General features: G+C 37.6%; 3 protein-coding genes across 3 annotated transcripts; all 3 read left to right on the top strand.

The window, feature by feature from the left end:
* The first annotated feature begins 331 nt into the window (after window positions 1-331).
* On the top strand, window positions 332-7803 carry lin7c (lin-7 homolog C (C. elegans)). The gene is made up of 5 exons (XM_056376570.1): window positions 332-527; window positions 1843-1961; window positions 2166-2237; window positions 2415-2624; window positions 3238-7803. The coding sequence occupies exons 1-5, from the start codon at window positions 491-493 to the stop codon at window positions 3403-3405; spliced, it is 606 nt and encodes a 201-aa protein (XP_056232545.1). The 5' UTR covers window positions 332-490; the 3' UTR covers window positions 3406-7803.
* Window positions 7804-9768: 1965 nt separating this feature from the next.
* rplp2l (ribosomal protein, large P2, like) lies at window positions 9769-12370 on the top strand. The gene is made up of 5 exons (XM_056378429.1): window positions 9769-9875; window positions 10908-11031; window positions 11139-11187; window positions 11758-11856; window positions 12247-12370. The coding sequence occupies exons 2-5, from the start codon at window positions 10909-10911 to the stop codon at window positions 12321-12323; spliced, it is 348 nt and encodes a 115-aa protein (XP_056234404.1). The 5' UTR covers window positions 9769-9875; window position 10908; the 3' UTR covers window positions 12324-12370.
* A 4098-nt stretch (window positions 12371-16468) lies between these two features.
* fth1a (ferritin, heavy polypeptide 1a) lies at window positions 16469-20925 on the top strand. The gene is made up of 5 exons (XM_056371298.1): window positions 16469-16757; window positions 17973-18078; window positions 19226-19372; window positions 19722-19847; window positions 20466-20925. Exons 2-5 carry the CDS (start codon window positions 17977-17979, stop codon window positions 20622-20624), a joined length of 534 nt encoding a protein of 177 aa, XP_056227273.1. The 5' UTR covers window positions 16469-16757; window positions 17973-17976; the 3' UTR covers window positions 20625-20925.
* The last annotated feature ends 30 nt before the right edge of the window (window positions 20926-20955 follow it).

Here is a 20955-nt window from a genome sequence, read left to right as displayed (position 1 = left end):
GTGTAAGAAGGAATGATGCTCAAGAATAGAAATAACTTTCTAATAGGCCATGGGTGATACTGTGATATAGTGACATGTATTATATATGAAATTGTGATATATGCACAAATAAATTAGGTATTGGATAAATAGTTAATTACTTCTGAATTAGTTGATTTGGTTTAGATTTTATTTTTGGAATTATTCCGAGAAAACAATTTAAAACATTGGCTGATTCAAAGTAGTTAGGGAAGATGCCTTCGGTGTTGGCTCACGGGCATCCAGCACCAAGAGAAAATAACATGCTGAGTTCGGAGGCTTTAACCATTTTACGTGGAGTACATGAACGCACCATGACACTGGCAGCTAGCCTAGCCGGCTAACTTGGCTAATCTGATTTATCGCTTGAGTTAAGCGCACGTAACGTTAGCCAGGATTACCAAATTTAGTTTTCCATATCTATTGGTTAACGCAATATCCATCTAACATCAAACAGTAACTCATTACAAGAATGGCATCGCTTGGGGAGCCTGTGCGGTTGGAAAGAGGTAAAGTTAATTGGCTAGCTAGCGTTAGCTTAGAAATATTTGTTGTGCCACCAGGGACATGTTATCCTAGCTTGCTAGCATTAGCTGAATACAGCTGGTGATTGTTTTGGATTGTATAGATTCTTCTTTAGTCGAGTAACGTTACGTTGACGATGTCTTGCGGGTAGTAAATAATGTTTATGGCTTTGTTTTATTGTGTGTATTTTTTGACGCCGAGCTTAAGTAACATCAGCTTTTACACCTTCATTGTTGTACTTTTTGTACCAGCTAGCTAGCTAATATTAGTGACAACAGAGAGTGATCAGTTAACCGAGCTGGTTTGCTAAAGGTTCAATTCATGATAGCAGCATCAAAAAATAAGATTTATACACTTTGTTATTCTAGCTTCGTCATCATTAGCAGCGAGGATGCACAAGAGGAAATATTTATATTGCATAATTTTTTCAACCTCAGTTTTCCCTTTAGCATTAGCTGCCGCTGTGTCTGCTAACATACTGTGGTTAGACAGTACAGAAAAGCCCGATTTTAATTTCGACAAACACCCCACACATGTAACATTTATTTAGCCTGCAGAAAAGCATAAATACATGTATGTGAAACAGTCAATTCGCTGTTGGAGTTACTGATATGTTGCAGGAAGTTAATCACAGTAACAATTCACAGATTGAATGAACAATGACTTTTCTTTCTTATTACAGTTTCAACACAACAAAAATAAACTTTAAATGCAAAAATTGAACAGCATACTGAGTGTATATGGCTTATTAATTTTACAGAGCCTTTGATAATGTTTGCCCCATCCCCTCTGTGGTGTACTTATTTGTAAAACAAGGCGTTAATGATATGCCGGCTATAAAATTTGCTTAATGAAGTTGCAGCATATCATTTAGTGTATCATTTTGTTCTTAAGCCTGATATATTTAGGATAGCCATATTGAGTTATGTAGATTAATAACAATGTTTATTTATGGGTATTAAACAGTGCTGTAAGCCAAGATGAGCTTCCCCACAGAGACAAGCATTTATAACTGGAACATATGTAGTTCAAGTCGAGGTAAATTCAGTTTCAAACTAATCAAAGACATGTTAATTGACAGCAAATTTATTCTGGTTTTAATAATTAGGAAATAATTTTAGACATTTATTAAGTGATAACACCAAACATTTGATAGCTTAGTCATAGTTTCTTGGTTTTATATTGGGGCAGACTGAGTACTGACATTCACACAGGCAGCAGTTGTTTCCAGTGTGAACATCTCCATTTGCAGAAATTAGTGAAAACTTTGATGGAGACATATGTGTTTTTTGTTGACAGATATTAACCGGGCTATTGAGCTGCTTGATAAGCTCCAGAGGACGGGGGAAGTGCCTCCCCAGAAGCTGCAGGCGCTGCAGAGGGTCTTACAGAGTGAATTCTGTAATGCTGTCAGAGAAGTGAGACACTGAGTCTTTGTGTTATTCTTAAAACATTTCATTATGGCATTAGAGATGGCATTAGTTCATTTCTCCTCTTCTGATGTTAAATTTAAGTGTTTAAAAACTTGAGTTTGGTTTGATTACTTTTTCTTCAGTTTTTGGAGTTTTGTGGACAGATGTTGCTGGGATGTGATGAAATATTGTCCAACAATGTCTCTTCAGGTGTATGAACATGTGTATGAAACAGTGGACATCAACAGCAGTCCTGAGGTCAGGGCCAACGCCACAGCTAAGGTAGACCCAAGTCAAATACCATTTTAATAAACAAGCATTTGCACACCTTTTTCTTATCTTAATTTCAAACTATTTGTTTCTTAAAGGTGCTCCAGTTGAACACGTCACATTGTGTGTAGTGTGGTAAATACAGTATATTCACAAAGGTTTTTAATACCACCATTTGTTAATTTGTAGGCCACTGTGGCAGCTTTTGCAGCAAGTGAGGGACATTCACATCCACGTGTTGTGGAACTGCCCAAGACAGAAGAAGGCTTGGGTTTCAACATAATGGGTGGAAAGGAACAAAACTCACCTATTTACATCTCACGGATAATCCCAGGAGGCATCGCTGACCGTCACGGAGGCCTGAAGAGAGGCGACCAGCTTCTCTCTGTTAATGGAGTGGTACGTTGAATTCACCGCATCACGACATACTCCACAGATGTTACATTTGAGCTTTAGCTTGACAGAAATTTCATTCTCTGATCCGTTTCATTGGATCTGTATCACTTCCAATACTAGTCTGCTTAGGTGGATCAGGTGCATACAACATATTTATTTGGCCTCGAGGATATGCACAGAAATAGTGAATATGAGAAATAGTGAATATAAATGTAAAATAGTTTGTCTACAAAAGAAAGAGTACCTTAAATGCTCTTTCACATTAGCTACAGCATTCAGCAGTTGTGGTTGCTGCTCTGCTTAGGTAGTTAAATACTCAAGATCAGCCAAAGACAATCATCTAATTGACTTTGTTGCTTAGTTTGTTTTCATTAAAAATGTCCACACAAGTCTTTTTCTATGATAAGTTGAACCAGGTTTATGTTTAAACTATGTTCACTCCAGTACTTGTAAAATCCTGAGGTCATTGTTTCAAGTTACTACATATCGTGCAGATCTTGAGCTTAAGAGTATATTGCTTTTTGATTATAAACTTATAATAAAACTTTACAACAGTGGTCATACATCTGTGATAAAATCTTACAGTACATTTCTGTTTTGCTTGTTTTTGCCCCAGAGTGTTGAAGGTGAGCACCATGAGAAAGCTGTGGAACTCCTCAAAGCAGCTCAGGGCACAGTGAAGCTAGTAGTAAGGTACACCCCTAAAGTCCTTGAGGAAATGGAGTCACGCTTTGAGAAAATGAGGTCAGCGAAGCGCCGGCAACAGAATAACTATCCCCAGTAGGATTTTTCCATGTTGATGCCCAACTCCCATGTTTCTCCTCCTCTAGCCTTCTGGCCATCTGTGCCGGTCTCTTTCTTATCTCCCTGCCCCAAAAAAACATAACAAACATACCCAAGTTTGGTTTTAGTTGCCACTCACACATACTGTATATTGTGCTTCTATCCCTCTCTGTAGCATTTTTAATATTCACCATTGTTACTGTACTAGACACTACGACTCTAGACGAACACTAGAATGATTATGATTGTCAGTGTAGGTGGTATCTCACACGTGTGCATTATTTTTGAATTGACAATTTGAATGCAACTTTGAGAACTTTTGAGATCAACTACAGAGCTCTTTTGACTGGAAAGGTAGTGTTTTTAATTCTTTTATCACAGCCACTACCAAGTGCCTCAGGGCAAACACGTTCATCCTATGTACTGTGTCGTTCTTTTTTTCTTTTTAATGGTCAGGTAATTAACGCTTGTGGCAGGAATTAGTACATGCTTTACAACTGTTACTCTCAAAATCATTTAATTTAGAGGAGATGATGACTGTTTGAATTTGCAGAAAAGACTTAGTTATACGTCTGTTAATAAGGGAAACCACTGAAAGGACACTTCAAGTTGAATACGATATATTATCTTTAAGGTTTTTCTCTGGGCTTACCCTCTAAGTTCTCTAATGTCACACCACACTATAAAAAGCCCAGCAGGTACTGTAAGTGATGTAATGGGGTCTCAGAAACTCATGAACTAAATTCCTGCCACTACGCAGACGCACATTTTTACTTTTATCAAAGTAATAAAACTTCACAAGCATGAACTCTGCAGTCAGCATGACACGAGATGAAACCTGTCTGGTTCATTTGTATTGATATAAAGCAGGAATTCACTAAATGTCATATTTTTCTTTAGCCACGTAGAGTACTTAATGAGAAGTCGATTCAACAACATTTGTCTTTAATCTTCGCTAGAAACTGCTTTTTGGTATTGTTTGCATCATTTAGTGACAGTACAAAGCAATGTAAGACATTCATAATATCTAGCAATCTCTTTATGTCACAGTAATACCTAATGTGAGCGTTCATCATTGTTTTGATGAATGAAAAGGCATATGTTGATATCACACATTCTGTATATGGCCAATACATATTCACCAAGGCTACACAGTGTTTAGGGCGTCATGTCGTGAATCTGTTGCATTGGCATATCATTCATGTCTATTTTTCTGTCTGTTTTTAACATTTTGTTACTCCGAATCTTACTCAAAACAAAAAGTGTGTCTTAAATGAACCATCAACTACTTTTGAACTTTTATATCCTGGTGTCATAGAGATCTCTAAAAGGTTAATTGTACACAAAATACCACGGCTGGGATAAGGATTAACATTCAAAATATAATAGAAAGCCCATATATTTCAATAATTTAGCAGAGCAATAAGTTGGAACATTTTCCTTCCTGTGTGTTACTACATATTTATTGCCATACAGTACCTAGACATTTTTGTCATTTTTCTTTTATTATTACTAACGGTCGTCTTTGCTCCATTAAAGCCAAAATGTCAGTGGCACCCATGTATGTATTTAATATAGAAACTGCACATCATGTTAAAATAAGAATGAACATGTTATGTAATGTTATTACTGAATACTACCAGTCATTGGCAGTTTTGATTTTCGGTTTTAAGCAGGCCACTGTCAAACCAATTTCAGTAACCCTCAATATACTGTATTTGTAGGCTTTCCTCCCATGTTTACATATACAACATTTACCAACAAGGCTTTATTAGTGTGTGCAGAATGCATGTTTAGCTTTAGCTATCATACTGATATTCCTCGTATCATGAGAAAGCATCTTATGATGTGGAATCTTAATTGATAAGTCCAAATCCCAACCTTAATCCTACATGAAACATGTCAATCAAACAAGTCAGCATGTCATGGTTTTCTTTAAAATACCTATTATTGAGTAGAAAACAATAAAAGTGAGTATTCAAGATTTTTTTGCCTTTCCATCAACAATTTCAATGTAATGGTTGTCTGTTAGTACCCCCCCCCCCCCCATTTAGTCTTTCAGTGTGTGGGACAGCAAACTATCCCCAGAGCAAATTTAATCAGAGATTTATTCACAGAAATGTTTTGTTTCCATGGTAGATGCAATATCCTGTACATAGCATATAGCATACCATAAACTAGGCTTTGGCTACATAAGCCATACCATTCTCCAGTCTCAGGATCAACCCATCACATATTTGAGACAGGAAGGTGGTAACGATGAAGATAGTTATTATTTATCTAACTGATGTAGAGATTAAATGGATGGTGGGTAAAGTAACAGAAACACGAGAGTGTACGAACTTTACCTACAGCTTCGTTGTCTTTTTGAATGGTGTCATACATGTCCTGAACTGTTTGCTGAACTGTTATTCAGAAATTAATTTATTTTTGCAGTGTAGTGTTGAGTGGATATCCAGTTTCTGTTTGGTTGTGTAGCTGCTTTTGTGATGTAGTCACTCCAAGGCTTTTTCTCCCTCTTTTCATTTGGTGTTTTTGATATTTTATCCACCGTCTCTTAAAATAAGGTTCAATAAGGGTAAACGCTTATGACAGCAGTTGCTCCAACAAACTGTAAATAGCTCATTCAAAAGTAATGAAGTGCAGAAATACTTTTTGGCATTTAAAAATGTTTATTATTTTCTCCAAAATGTGCTTGTATGTTTGTGTGATCTTGAAATTTGTCCTTTTAAAAAAAAAAAAAAAAAAAAAAAAAGATTACATCACTAAATACACTGAAATGCATCACCAAGTGCTAAAAATATCATTATCAGTGCAAGATCAGGGGATGATTGATGATTTTTTTCCACAAGCAGCAGTCAGTGATGCTGTGATCATTTTTATTTAATAATTGGAACTAAAATTTTAGTTTGCAAACAAGTTGCTTTTTGGCATCTTACTTTTGTTTGTCGCAGTCTCTACACATGTCCATCATTACCCTCCGTGTCAACTCAAAGTCTGCTGTTCCTTTAAATGTCAGGTTTAGCTGCAGGACTATCTTGACTCAAATCAGTGAAAGGCGTCGTTAACTTCTATTGAATTGTATGTTACTTTAATATTGATGAGCACATACCCCAGGTGTATTTAGTAGGTGTGCTCCCTTTTAATCCATTACTTCTAATGAAAAATGCTGAATTTTGGGACAAAATATAAAATAAAACATACACACAGTACTGCAAGAACTGAATGCAAATCAACTATCTATGCAAGGACTTTTAAAACCTTTGAAAATCTCCTGTATTGGTGCAAAATATTTGTCCTTTTACTACAGAATGTTATTGAAAATTCCTACTTGAAAGCTGTGTGGACAAATGTGTAACGTAATATGACTTGTTCAAAAATGTTGGGACCCGCTGCACACATTGGAGTCACATAATGTTATGAGACACTTACAATGTTTGTCATCTCATATTGATCACCATCAAGTTAACAGTGAAGATTTCCATGTGATATTAGCCTTGCTATCTAATTAATGATTGTCGGGATGCATGTAGATGAATAGGCTTATGTGAAAGTGTGGTTAGTAGTAAAACCATTCCACAGGCTACTTTTGAGCAAACTTTTGTTTTGAGGAATAAAATTTAGCGGAGGAGTCCGGGGTGTACATAAAAGTTGAAATGTCTTAATATAATGTATAGTTTGTCCCTTGATTGTAGTTTTATCCAACATTAGGTATCTAGCTTCACTACTCACACATCTACACACATGTATAGTAAATCAGGAAAAAATGTAATGAGACTTGGTATTGATATTGCACAGTCGCACTCTCCACTGAATGTCACTGACCATTGTCTGAGTTAGTTGCAAAATTTTGTGAAGTAGTTTTCAACTTTATACCCGTTTTCCTTGTCTACATATTGGAATGGCCAATAGAGTATTTTTTATAATACTTTTCTTTTGATATTTTTCTCAATTTTTATAAGTGGTTTTCCTAAAAATAAATACCAGGAATGATTGGTACTTCCATTTTGACTGTGTACCACGGCCATATCAGTGGAGCCTCTCTGAAATGAAGCACCGATGTAGAATGGCTGGTTAGATCTTGTGAGTGTACGAACTTACAGACTAAAGAGAGGAACCGTCCTACATCAGTGCTTCTTTTCTGAGATCTGAACTGATTTTACCTTTCTTTTGAGTACCAAGACCAAACTTGCAACATTTGTGAAAATTTTGATAATGCTTTGAAAAGTTTTAGTCGGTGCTTGTTTAGGATTATTACTTGTAGACTGTTTCGTGTTATTTTGTGTTCTCTTGTTTGTTAACTAATTTACTGTGTTACATTAATGTGGAATGTAAAATGTTATGATGTAGAACATAATAATAATTGGACTGGAGGCTCAATAAACAGTGCTTAAAATTATGAATTTTTGGGGTTCTTCTTGACAATCTTTTACACACACAGCATTTATTTTATGTTTCAGCTCAGTAAGATCAAGAGCAACCACTGAAAGCAGTGAAAGGGTCATGAGAGGACACGCCTGATCACATCCATTTATAATCAAACAATAAGATGTTCACTGGCATGTCTCATCAATCAAACGACTTACAGGCATATACCAGATGTTTTATAAAAATTTAGAGCATGCACGCGACACACAGTAAGAGCTCCTTTTGTCCTTTTTTGATGTAGACGGAAACATTTTTGCTGTCAAATACTGTTGGAAGAATGAACCCAGAATAAACTTCATCACTCAGCTATTGAGACAGTTTGTTATTTTCTGATGAATGCGCCATGCTGATGTCTACGTTTGTGTACTGCAGCAGGTTTTCCAATGAATTGTTTCTCAATGCTCTGCGTCTCTGCTACATTACTGAATACTGATTACAAACTAATATAGAAACTTGTTAAGAGCAACTTGCCGCAACAGTTTCAATACAAGTTCTAATTTTTCTCAAAAACCTGCAATTTCTTGGTCAAAAACCACATGCCAGGAATAAGTGGAGACATTCAAATATACAGAGATGGACAAAACGATGGGAACACCTGGCAGTATAATGCAATGGTTTCCTACTAATGAAAAATTCAGTTTTTACAACCAAAAGAGCAAAGGTTTTTATGCTATATTTACCATGAACTCCACTCTGGATATAGTTATGTTTAAAATGTAGTTTCACCCAGATGCATCCCAACATACTATAGATGAGAGGAGCTCTGTAACTGGAGCTCAGTGGTAGATCGGGGCTGGTTGCCTGGAACCAAACTGTGCATGTGACAGCGATTCATTAGAGCTGGTTGTTCACACTACAGCTTGAGACCAGAGCACAGCTGCTGGTTTCTTGTGGTGTGGACCCTTTCCATTGCTGAGTCTCATGTGGATGGTTCACTTTGTCTTTTCTGGCAACTGAAATCAATCACACCCAGGAGCAAACACAGCAGCCGCACCAGGGCTTGAGGATGAAGCAGGAGGCCAACTGGATCAGGGGCCAAATCACCAGAAGGAGCGAATAAGGAATTGATTCATGTTCATATACTGTATAACACACATACACACATTTGACAAGTCAGAGGAGAACATTTATAGATCAAACGATGCTGGCATTACTGAGAGGTGAGTGAATTGTGCAGAGTTGCAAAAGCATGTGAATGAATTCTAAATTACATTCTGTGATGTGTTAAACCTTAATTTCTAGGATGACAGGACAACATGTAAAGACCTAAATGATCAGACGCAATATGGGGGAAATGACAGAAAGCTGAAAGCTGACTAAAGTAGCCTGAATGAGTCATGGTCCTAATTTAAAAAAGAAAATATTATAGGACAGTGGTTGTGATGTACATTGGATTTTTTTTACTCTGTTGTAAAAAATAACAACAATTTCATACATGGAAGAGAAAGGACACAGAAAAAAAGTAATACAGAAATTCTGCACCATAATGTAGTTACAAATAAAAATATTACACGAAAATTAAAAGGCCTGAATATGGTGAAATTAACAGCCCAGGTACTTCAAGTACACCCAACAAAATCCTATCACTATTTATTTTAGAAGATCATGAAATAAATAGTGAAGCCATTCAAATATTTCATACATTTAACTGCTTTTTTCTGGTGCACTGGTGACAGAGAAAACACCATGGGGTAAAATGTAGAACAAAATTATACCAGTAAAAATGCAAGAGACTTATGTAAAAACTGAATCTGCTGTGAAGGGATTCACAGGATTATTTAATCCTGATCTCAGCATGTTAGCCTGGATTGGTAAAGCACGGGGTCCAGGTGTGGTGAACCTGCAGTTTCTACTATAAAATGTTGTAAATTGCACGCTCGGTATATGGACAGTAGGTGTCGCTTTCGCTTTCTGTTGCTATTTTCATTGATGAAGCAGAAGAAGAAGAAGAAACGAGGTTTCTTCCGTTTCCACCCACTGACGTTTCTTCCTTTCTGTCCGCGCTAACGTCGGAGTGAACACGCGTTCGCCTTTCTAGCTCAAGTGAGTGTCTTTTTATAACGTAATTAACACACTAATCACCGAAAAAATAAGCATGGTATCTCCAGAAATAAGTAAACTTCATGCCTTTGTATCTCAAAAACCTGAACCAGCGGCATCTTGGCAGTATTTATGCCTTTTACACACGGCAGCGTCGCAGCAGCTAGCCACGCTAATGTTAACGGCACCAAGCACACGCCGCCACATGGGTGTAAAAACTGCAGCTGTATTGTTTCTGTTGTCACGTTTTAAACGGTTTGTTCCAAGTACATGTAAATTAATTTAACAAGAGGCATTGAGCCAAACGGTTGATAAGATTCACACTCAAAAGATGCTGCTTGTACAACGAGAAAATCGGCACTTGACTGTTACAGACATACCAATTGCTCATTAGTCAAAATCGTCTTACCATCAAAATGTTTAATATTTATGGTGACACTTTGTTATGCGAAAGCTTGACGACAATACAGTTTGTCTGTTGTGTAATGGCGACTTGGATGATTATGCTGTTTAATATTAAGACATTAAACTATTCTGTGCTGTTCAAATCACAATAAAATGGGCCAATTAAGCTTTAAGAAGCACAGCCAAAAAAAAATGTTTTTCCCCCACATATGAGCAGAGTAAGATTATTTCTGAAAGTGCAAGGGATTAATCCTAAACAAATCATAAATGTGTCTTAAAATCGGTTAAGAGCCGGCAAAAAATGAAAGGTGAAAGTTTTTCCTTCAGACACCAGGCTTGAGTCCTCAGTTAAGATATTTGGTTAGCTCTGAAACAGCCTAAGATTATTTCAGAAACTACAAGTAATCAGCAAGGAAGGTAGAAACAAGTTGGCAGCTGGCAACAACAAATGTTTAGACTGATATTTACATGACAGTGCCTAGATGTACATAAAGTACCACATTTATGGTTTTAATGTTTTTTCTGTGTTCATTTGAGAAGTGTAAATATGTTAAGAGTAGGAGAAATTGATCAAATTTGAATTGTCTGCTATCACATCTGCTTAGTTTGAACCTTCCTATTGTTATTCAGGATGCGTTACGTTGCTGCTTACCTGCTTTCTGCCCTGGGTGGCAATGAAAACCCTGAGGCCAAGGACATCAAGAAGATCCTGGAGAGTGTTGGCATTGAGGCCGACGACACACGCCTGGACAAGGTACAAAGCAGTCTGCTTTTCACTGTTTTCAGGTGTTGTCGCTGCAGTTTTACCAGCAACTGGTCTTTCCCTTTGTGATACCCATCTAATTTGATCTTTCTCCACAGGTCATTGCTGAGCTCAAGGGCAAGAATGTGAATGAGGTGATCACCACAGGTGAGTTTACCTCTGGGCCATTTGTCAGTGTGTTGTGCCTGTGTGCTGATTTTTTAGTTTTTTATAGTTTTGTTTTGTTAGTAGATCTGATCTGACAATTCAAGGGAGGGGGCAGGCAGGAGTTGAATCCTAAATACAAGTGACTGAGCACTGAATGATCATTTCACATTTCACTGTAGACCCAAGAAATGCAGTTTCCAGGGATCAGTTTACCAGATTTCAGGATGCCTTATCACATGTTTTGTTACTGTACCTTTTTGTATCTGTGGCAATGTCATGAATATGACTAATGGTGCTTTCTTAAAGATATTTACTTCAAACTTTGGTTGATATCAGCCGTTGATGAAAAATTCAGTATGTGATGGCCAAGCAGACAGAGGCAGTGTTCAGTTGGCTAAAACTGTATAATAAGTCAGTATTATCGACCAGGAAAGACGATGTTTGTGCTAGTATTACTACAGCTAAATTGCCAGATATCCATATACAGTTTCTGACCTCTATCTTGTTTCTGGCTGCTGAGTGTCAGTGTTATCACTTGTGCTTGATGTCTGCCAACTCTTGTCTCCACAGGTTACAGTAAGCTGGCCAGCATGCCAGCAGGCGGTGCCGTTGCAGCCGTTGCCAGCTCTGCGGCTGCTGGCTCAGGCGGAGCTGCAGCCCCTGCTGCAGGTGAGCATTGCAGCTTAGCACCTTGTTTGTCCGCATCAGTGACACTTGGCACACAGTACCATCACCCTCACTTTATATGCTAAGATAATTACGTGAAATTAAATTAGTCATCATAAGTTGCTTTTTCAGAGTTAAATGTTTCAAAAACTACATAATTAAGGTTTTTAGTATGGTAATTTTGAGAGGAAAAAAATTGGTGTCATAATTTGCATATTCATAGGGAAGAGTAACAGTGACTTCACATTAACAAGTTTGTCTTGTAAACCCAATAATGACTGATAAATGTTTTCTAAAGATTGCGTGAATTACCTTGGTCACCTCACAGGTGTAGTACCTAAATGTGCTTTGCTGATTATAGCATAAAATAATATTGTGCTTTTTGTTTCGCAGCTGAGGAGAAGAAGGAAGAGAAGAAAGAAGAGTCTGAGGAGTCCGATGACGACATGGGATTCGGCCTGTTCGACTAAATCTTTTCAAAAGATAAATAAAGTTTATAAAAAATAAAAAAAAAAAACTCAACTGTTCAAATGTCTTATTTTACTACAGAAACTAAGTAAACCAAATCTTATTGGTATTCAGTAGGATATTAAAATGGTGTTTGACACAGTTTATAGTAATGCAAACATTGTAAGATTTTTATTAAATGAAAGTTGAAAATGCATTTGACTAGTTTATGCATGTTCAAACTTGGTTATGAGCTGCCACAGAAACAAAATTCATAGTTGATCAGTTTCAGAGGTCCAGTGTCAATATGTGACGTGGGTTGACAGTGTTAGTCTCCAGTTCTAATTGTGTGTAGGACAGTGGGTCTCAAGGTGGGATCTCGGACCCACAGGAGGAAGTTGTTACTCAGGGTTCCCAGTAAACGGGGAATAATTTTATTTTCTCTGTAATTCCATCCTTGAGTAAGACAATGACAGAATCTATGATCATGGGTTTCAAACGCTAATAAAACGTGTGAAAGCTAAAAACCTTATGAGATGGGACACCCAGGGACAAAACCGTATCAAATAGGGGTCCATGGTTTAATTTGTGTCAGTTTCCGGGTCTTCGATGTGAAAACTAATGCTGTAGGATACCAGAGCAACCGTCAAACTTGCAGCCAGGTAGTGGTTCCTGGATGATGTAATTGAGCCATTTGGCCAAGAGATGGCGCTATTGAATTTCTCTTGGTGCACAGGAGGCAACGGATCCTTATATCCCTCATGTTGGACACTAAAACATTCTCAATTATCGGTGAAGATAGACGTGGATCCCTAAACCAGCTTGTCCATACCAGTACAATTTCATTTACTGCCATATTTTAAAATGAAAAAAAAAAAACAGCCAACGGGTGCAGGTGGTCTGCACGCCTGCAGCGGCACGTAGTCATTCCTGCGTCCGCTGCAGTGAGTCCATTACCATGCGATAAATTACGTCAGACACATATAAAGTGCACATTCACTTTGAATGAGAAACGGCACAGCTAGGGTTTGTGGATAAAAATAATATAATAATTCAGTTTCAGTATCAACACTCAGGATCAAATTCGTGTTGGCTTGAAAGTGATCTCCATAATGGAATAGGGCTCTGACGTAAAATGAGAAGGAGAGGATATTTTATTGTTGCTGTTCCTGAACAACACAAACACACATCAGTAGTTAGTCCCAGGCAAAACGGTTTTATATGCATCTCATATTCTTAAATTTAAAAACAGATAGTCGAATTGTACCTTTACAGTATAAACAAGGCTATTTGAAAATGAATAAATGATATTTAGTGTATTGAATTTGGCCTGGAAAGACCCTGTTAAAATGCATGTAGGTTAAGATTTGTGATGGGGACAGATATGATAGTTCATTACAAAACAGCTATCCTACTATTCAGAATCAAATCAGAATCGGAATAAGAAATACTTTATTAATTCCCTGCGGAAAATTGTTGTGTTGCAGTGCTCCACACATACACATATTCCACACATACAAATATAATAAAAATATAACCCCCCCCCCATATTCAAATGTAAAAAGAGAGAAAACAAACAACCAAAAATACTCTGTCAGAAATAAACATTATATACATAGTTATTATTATTTACATGCTTTTTACAGTAAACAGTGAAATTTGTCTTAAATTGTCCAGGGATCAATCAATTGACTGATCGATTCTCAGAGGGAAGAGTTGAACGGATTGATGGCCACAGGCAGGAATGATTTTGCTCTGTAGTGCAACATGGGGGAATGAGTCTCTGGCTGAACTTGCTCCTGTGTCTGATCAGCACATTGAGGAGAGGGTGTGAAGAGTTGTCAAGTATTGTCCTTATCTTGGGCAGCGTTCTCCTCTCTGACACTGCTGTCAGAGATTCAGGCTCCCCTCTCACAACGTGGCTTAATGTTACTGACAGCAGTCGTAACTGATAAATAACACAGCTGAAACTGATGAAGAGCAAAGAGCCTTCATGGGTACTAAGGTTTACTCAGGTCAGTTCAGCTCAGTTCATTAAATTTAGGTTCAAGGGTCAACATCCTGAATGTCGATTATTTACAGCAGCTTAATAATCTATAGATTACACAGGAAACCAATTTCAATTGTAACAGTTAAGTTTATATAAACCCCCCCCCCAACACACTTTAGAAGAAGGGGAGGGGCTACAACCAAACTGCACATAAGGCAGAAACAGACCTTTAATCAGATTTTAAACCTTTGGACCATGTGCAGTGTGTCTTATTCTGACTGCCTCTCCACTAAAACTGAACGTTATGATCTACGACAGTGTTCCAAAACATGTCTGTACTAATAGAGTATGACTGAATTACTAAAACCACACTTAACTGTGTACTCTTACAGACCTGATTACATTATCTAAGGCAAATATGTTTGTTGCAGCTCTCAGGCAGTGTCCTCTAATAAACACAATGCCTTAATATCTTTGGTCCTAAGTTAACACTGGCAGGCTGTAAACCCAATTATGGCCCTAAGTGGAACATATGTTATAAATGGATCTTGAGGACCATGCAAGCCTTACAGAAAGTACTGCAGCCTGTGTTAGCCATGTCTATTGTTACAAATAGAGATAATTATGTTTCCTTTTTTTTAATTTTAGCTAACTTTTTGGCACCTCTGTCTCTGAAACTAAACCCACACTCTAGGAACATGTACAATGTAAGCACAGTATCAATATCACCTTAAAATGAAATTTTGGCACGGGGCCCTCATAGGGGTAAAATCAGGTGATGAAGCAGGATCCTTGTTATGTCATTTGAATAGATGAACCTGGGGCAACAATGGAATAATCTTCAACTATGAACTTTTATCAACGCAACTCATATTTCTTAATCAGCCAATTAGTCATGACATGGTGTGTGACTAAAGACGGTTACTTAATCTCAGACTTTTGCAATTTGCTGATGTCACTGAAAAAAATCACAGGGCCAAGTCATGTGTTCAAAGCTGACTAAGAAGATGTATGTCTGTGTCTGAGTTCTTTTGTTTCTTGAGTCTGTGGACAGAAAGTGTTGTATGCTTTAGAGATTGTTAGTCCTCCATTCTATCTATGCCTAATTCATTTAACTTTAGTCAATTTCTTACCTTTGACTCAGTAGGTTCATTAGAAAAGTAAATGATAAATCCTTATTATTTTTGTTTTTCTTCACCATGTCCTGTTTTTCTAAATCGTGATGGGTGGTCCATTAAGGACATACAATGTAGAAAGAAAAACAGAAATAATGATAAGACAATGTAAAAATTCTCTGTTACAAGTAGCCTAAAGCCTACATTTTGTTGGTAAAACCTAAGTATCACCAACAAAATGTACTTAAAATATAAAAAATAAAAGGTGTCATTGACAGCATTTTAATGTTTTATCTAGTCAAGATGGCATGTAAAAATTTACTCAAGAACTGTATTTACTGTGAGTACAACTTTGAGGTCCTTTACTTGAGTATTTCCATTTTAGGCTACATGGGGCTCCTTGTTTCAGATGGCTCTAAGTTGTAAGCTGTTCTATTCAAGACACTTGGTGACAGCTATCCAAAACAGCTATCCATTGGTAACTCTCTGATATATTTCACAAAAAAGTCTGAAAAAAAGAATCCAAATTTGTGTAGTTAAACTTTGTTTTATATTCATAATGACTTGGATTTTTCTTGTGAGCCTTTGGGGCCTGAACCACTGGACTAAACCAAAAAATTCTAAGTACAAAGTAGTTAAAAAAAAAAAAACCCAAGCAGTCACAACAGTAAAATTCTACTTACACCTTTAATCACTAGTATCAATAATGTAATTTTTGATTATGTCACATGGGCTGATTTTCTGCAGTGCTGAGCTTTTACTTGTAATGGAGTAATTTCTTTCTTTTTTTGGTACTTTTACTTAAGTAAAGGATCTGAGTACTTCTTCCACCACTGCTGAAGTAGACGTACAGAGTACAATAAAATAGAAATACTCATGTACACAAGTACCACAAAACTGTTCTAGAGTAAATGTTCTAGGTAACTTTCCACCACTGTGGAAAAATCTCAAAACAAAAACATGAATGGAGGCTCAAGTCACTGCGCAGTCTCCGTAACCCCCGCCCGCGCTGTGACGTCACGGTCCGTAGCACACGTTTATGTGTAGACGTTCAGCTGCGACGCTCAGTTGATCCTCTCGTTAGCGGACAGTGAAGGTTACCTGCTTCAACAGTGCTTGAACGGCAACCTTTCTAACTGTCTTCAAACACCACAGGACGGGACTAATAGCTCTGATCATTCAGATTTCAATCGACAACATCAGATCAAATTTTAATAACAGTAAAACTTCAGCTAGCTCCGTTATCCTAAACAAATTTAGCTTGACAGCTAGCTAACTGTTTGTTTTGCTAACAACGCAAGCCACAGCTTTTCGACCTCCTCACAGGAAAGAAGACCTGCCACTGATATTTGGTAAGAAACCTATGTCTTCTCGTATTTATCTTTGTTTACATGTCACTGACTGAGTCCTGACGACTGCTTTAGGGTGGTGTGTATTCAGCATAGTAAAACCTCTGGTAGTAGTGCTGCGGTTATTTATCTCCTCGCCGCCGCGAGTGTGGCCTTGGCGCATTTGGCTCTTCAGCATCTGCGCAATCTCTTGTGCCAGTGCCAAGTACGCCTCACAACAGTCTTGGATCTGTTAAACAAAACAGTACTTTGCTGAAGTGTTGTATAGACACCCCTTAATTCGTACTTTAATGCGATGTTTGGCGCAAATGTTACATTATGTAAGGTTTGGAGTAGAAAGCAGTAAACTAAATGGTTTTCGGGCAGTAATTAACCGTTACTTCCGTGAGAAGATTTTGCGTCACACAACAAAACCAAGCGTGGCTAAACCCAGTTTTACTAAGTCATGAAAAGAAGCAATCTGTCGTCATCACCTTGGCCCTCATGAAACTGTAATGAACATTTTTCACAACTTTCTGACGTTTTGGAGACAAGGGGATCACTCGATTAGTGGAGAGACTATTTAGCAGATTAGTCAATAATGAAATGATAAAAATATTGATATTAGTCATTTAATTAACTATCACAAAATTATGTAGTGTGATATTTTAAAAATGCTGTGTCATGATCTAGTATTGACTGCTGAAATAACCTTACAAAGCATTTACTGGGTCTTACTTGAAAATAACTCAAAAACAGCAATACCTGGTTTAGATTTCAATAACTGTGATTGACAGTGTAATATGAAAGACATAAACTAGGATATGGTAACTACATAAGTGATATAGTGCATCAATACCAGAGCATGGTTTTGTAGTTTAGGGAAACAAGTAATGAATATTTTATTATTGATTAATTAGATGTAATTGATTAATCATTAATCACATTTTCCCAGAGCCCAAGGTGACATCTTCTTCTTTTTCTTTTCTTTGTGTTTTTTCAACATTTCAAAACCCGACATATATTCAGTTTACAGCAATGTAACACAGAGTAAAGCAGTATATTTTGTTTGATAAAGGACTTAAACAGTTATTTGATCATCATAATTCTCTCAAGTTTTCTGCAAATGGACTAATCAAACATTTCGGTTCTAATTTTTATTTTTTTATTAGCCTTCCCTAATGTTACATATGAGCCGTACTTGTTCGTCTAGTAAGGATTTTGTTTTCTGTATTTCAGAACCATGAGTTCCCAAGTGAGACAGAACTTCCACCAGGACTGCGAGGCTGCAATCAACAGGCAGATCAACCTGGAGCTGTACGCCTCCTACGTCTACCTGTCTATGGTGAGAGTCCAGTAGATGGATAGAGAAGTGTTCAGGCAGTAGAAAAGCGATTGAGTGAACAAAGATGAGTAGGAAGCCCAGAGAGGAACATAATGATAATACAGGTAGAAGTGGTCAGTGTAAAGGGAACTTTTTACCAGTTACTCTGGTGATGGTTATTGTTATCGAGAAATTATTCTAATAGCGTTTAACCAGACATTGTTGTGGGTATGTAATGGCTGTGCTCGATGGGCTCAGTGTGCCAACACCCTGCAGATGGTTGAAAAAGCACGTGGGATGAGGATAGTCGGGCAGCCTACTGCCATTATAAATAAAAGTCATCATAAGATATAATTTGAGTGCGTTTTTATGTGTCAGTTTGATATTATGTGTTTGAACTGAGTTTAAATGAATGTTGTTTGGCTGAGCAATAAAGCAAAGGTTGAAGTTCATTTTGAGATTACTCTATGTACAGACAAAGGGCAGGCGGTTCATTGACTGTGCTTAAAAATGTGCCCCACAAAGCACATCTTTCTGCTATCGATCCCACACACAGCTGTATATGTAAAAGGGTTTTTTTGCCCTATGAATGTAAGGTACACTTACTCTCTACTTTCTAGTGATTTCCAGAAAGGATTTACAAGGTTTCAATGACATAAATATAAATGTTTCTTGAGTTGAGATGTTTTTAAAGGTTTTGTATTTTATTTGCAGAACAGTAAAGTTTTTAATCACCAACACTGTGTCACGAATGAAAAAAGGAGTAATAAACATTTCTTTTTTTAAATAGTATTAGTAGTGTGACCTCTTTAATGGAAGCAACATGGTGCTCTAGAGTCACTGTAGGACATCTAAGAGTCATTGTGAGCCACGTGATTCTGTACTGGAATGGACTGAAAGATTCAGAAACACATTATTTCGTCACTGTTTTCACAATGATATTTTAGGTTGGAGGAAAGCTGTTGGAATATTTTTTCTTTTATCACTGATTTTTGGTATATTAAACTCTACCCATGTGGTTTTTTTTTAGCTGTGTGTAGTGACCTTGGCAGCTAGGTGGATGTGTGTGTTATTTCGTAGCCACATTTCAGGACTTTCTTTTTTTGTTTCACTTAATGGAAATGGCTAGTTTGGAAAACACCAACATTCTCCTCTTTCCTCCTCACAGGCATACTACTTTGACCGTGATGACCAGGCATTGCACAACTTTGCTAAGTTCTTCCGTAATCAGTCACATGAGGAGCGTGAGCACGCTGAAAAGCTCATGAAACTCCAGAACCAGAGGGGGGGAAGGATCTTCCTACAAGATGTCAGGGTATGAGCTCATATTTGATGTATTGAGTGTGTGTGTGAAAATAAATGTGTAGTTTAATTTCTGTCTTAACTTGATAACTGGGTGTGAGATCTCTCGTTCTGTCTTATCATAATGTCCCATGTTAGGAGGGCAACATGAGGCCAAATAGATATAGTGGGTGTGATTGTGTTGCGCCACTTATCTTTCTCAGACATGCAAACACAACCCCCTGCACTTGAGTAAAACGTTAAACTGCAAACCCACTTTGTAGTTTAATAATCAGGAAGCTTGCTGTCTGGCTCGGGCCGTTGGCCCCGTAGGTCTCATTAATAAGTGTCTCACTGTTTTCCTGACCTGCTTTGTGTTGCAGAAGCCAGAGAGGGATGAGTGGGGCAGTGGTGTTGAGGCTCTTGAATGTGCCCTGCAGCTTGAGAAGAGCGTGAACCAGTCACTGCTGGACCTGCACAAGCTCTGCTCTGATCACAATGACCCACATGTGAGTATTACACCACGCATCTTTCTCTTCCAAATCTGATTTTAGTTTCAAAGAACACCAATCCCACTTCTAAAAATAAATAATAAAAATCAGATCCGAGCACAAGCACTAAAGACGTACACACTGGGTGTACACCTGTACTTCAGAGCTATAGAAATAGTTTTGCTTATAGCAACTAGCTGCAAGTTCCGCAGGTTTTTTTCCTTTTTTACAGGATGTGAAAACACCTGTCAAACTTTAATGTGGCCTATATGACAAAACACCTCAGCTGCACAGTCTAAAACTGTACAGCTGAGTCGTTTTTAAGCAAATTGCTAACTTGACTTTTCGTTTTTATCAAGTCAGTACAAGTTTCTTTTAAATCCAGTGGATTTGGCAGAGCTGTAACTTAACTTTTGCAAAACAACATTAACTGGTAGTAACATCAGAGTAGAATCATCACAAAAGTGTCTGTGAGCCCTCATCAGTTCGACTCATGTGTAACCTTTTCTCATGTCTATTTTTAAATATTTCAGCAGGTAATTGAAAACAAGAACAAAAACAGACGATTCTTTCAGTTGATTTCAGCGAGTGTGCGTGTTTCAGCTCTAATTTGATTCAACTCTCTCTTTGTTTCAGTTGTGTGATTTCATTGAGACGCACTACCTGGACGAGCAGGTGAAGTCCATCAAAGAGCTTGCAGACTGGGTGACCAACCTGCGCCGCATGGGAGCTCCTCAGAATGGCTTGGCCGAATACTTGTTTGACAAACACACCCTGGGCAAAGAAAGCAGCTAAATCCCTCCATATCACATTTACAAAAGCTTCTATATGTGTATATTTGTATCTTGCTTCCAAATATTTTCAAAGCCATCTGCATTGTAGTGGCTAGTCATTAAAACCTCTTATATTACTCATGTTGTTAATGCCATTTTCTCCATATTACAAAAGTATTTGCCCCTGAGACATTCAAATCCCACTCTTGTATCTCGCACTTCTCTCTCTGCTATCAGCTATGTCTTTGACATTACTATATTTTTGCTGTTTTATGCCAGGAGCTGTTTGTCAAACCAAATAAATGGAACCCTCTGGATTCTGATCAGTCTCATTTGTTTAGTGTTGTCTCAAT

This window comes from Seriola aureovittata, chromosome 1 (assembly GCF_021018895.1).
Source record: "Seriola aureovittata isolate HTS-2021-v1 ecotype China chromosome 1, ASM2101889v1, whole genome shotgun sequence".
Taxonomy (NCBI): Eukaryota; Metazoa; Chordata; class Actinopteri; order Carangiformes; family Carangidae; genus Seriola; species Seriola aureovittata.
This window is presented reverse-complemented; position numbering and strand designations above follow the sequence as displayed.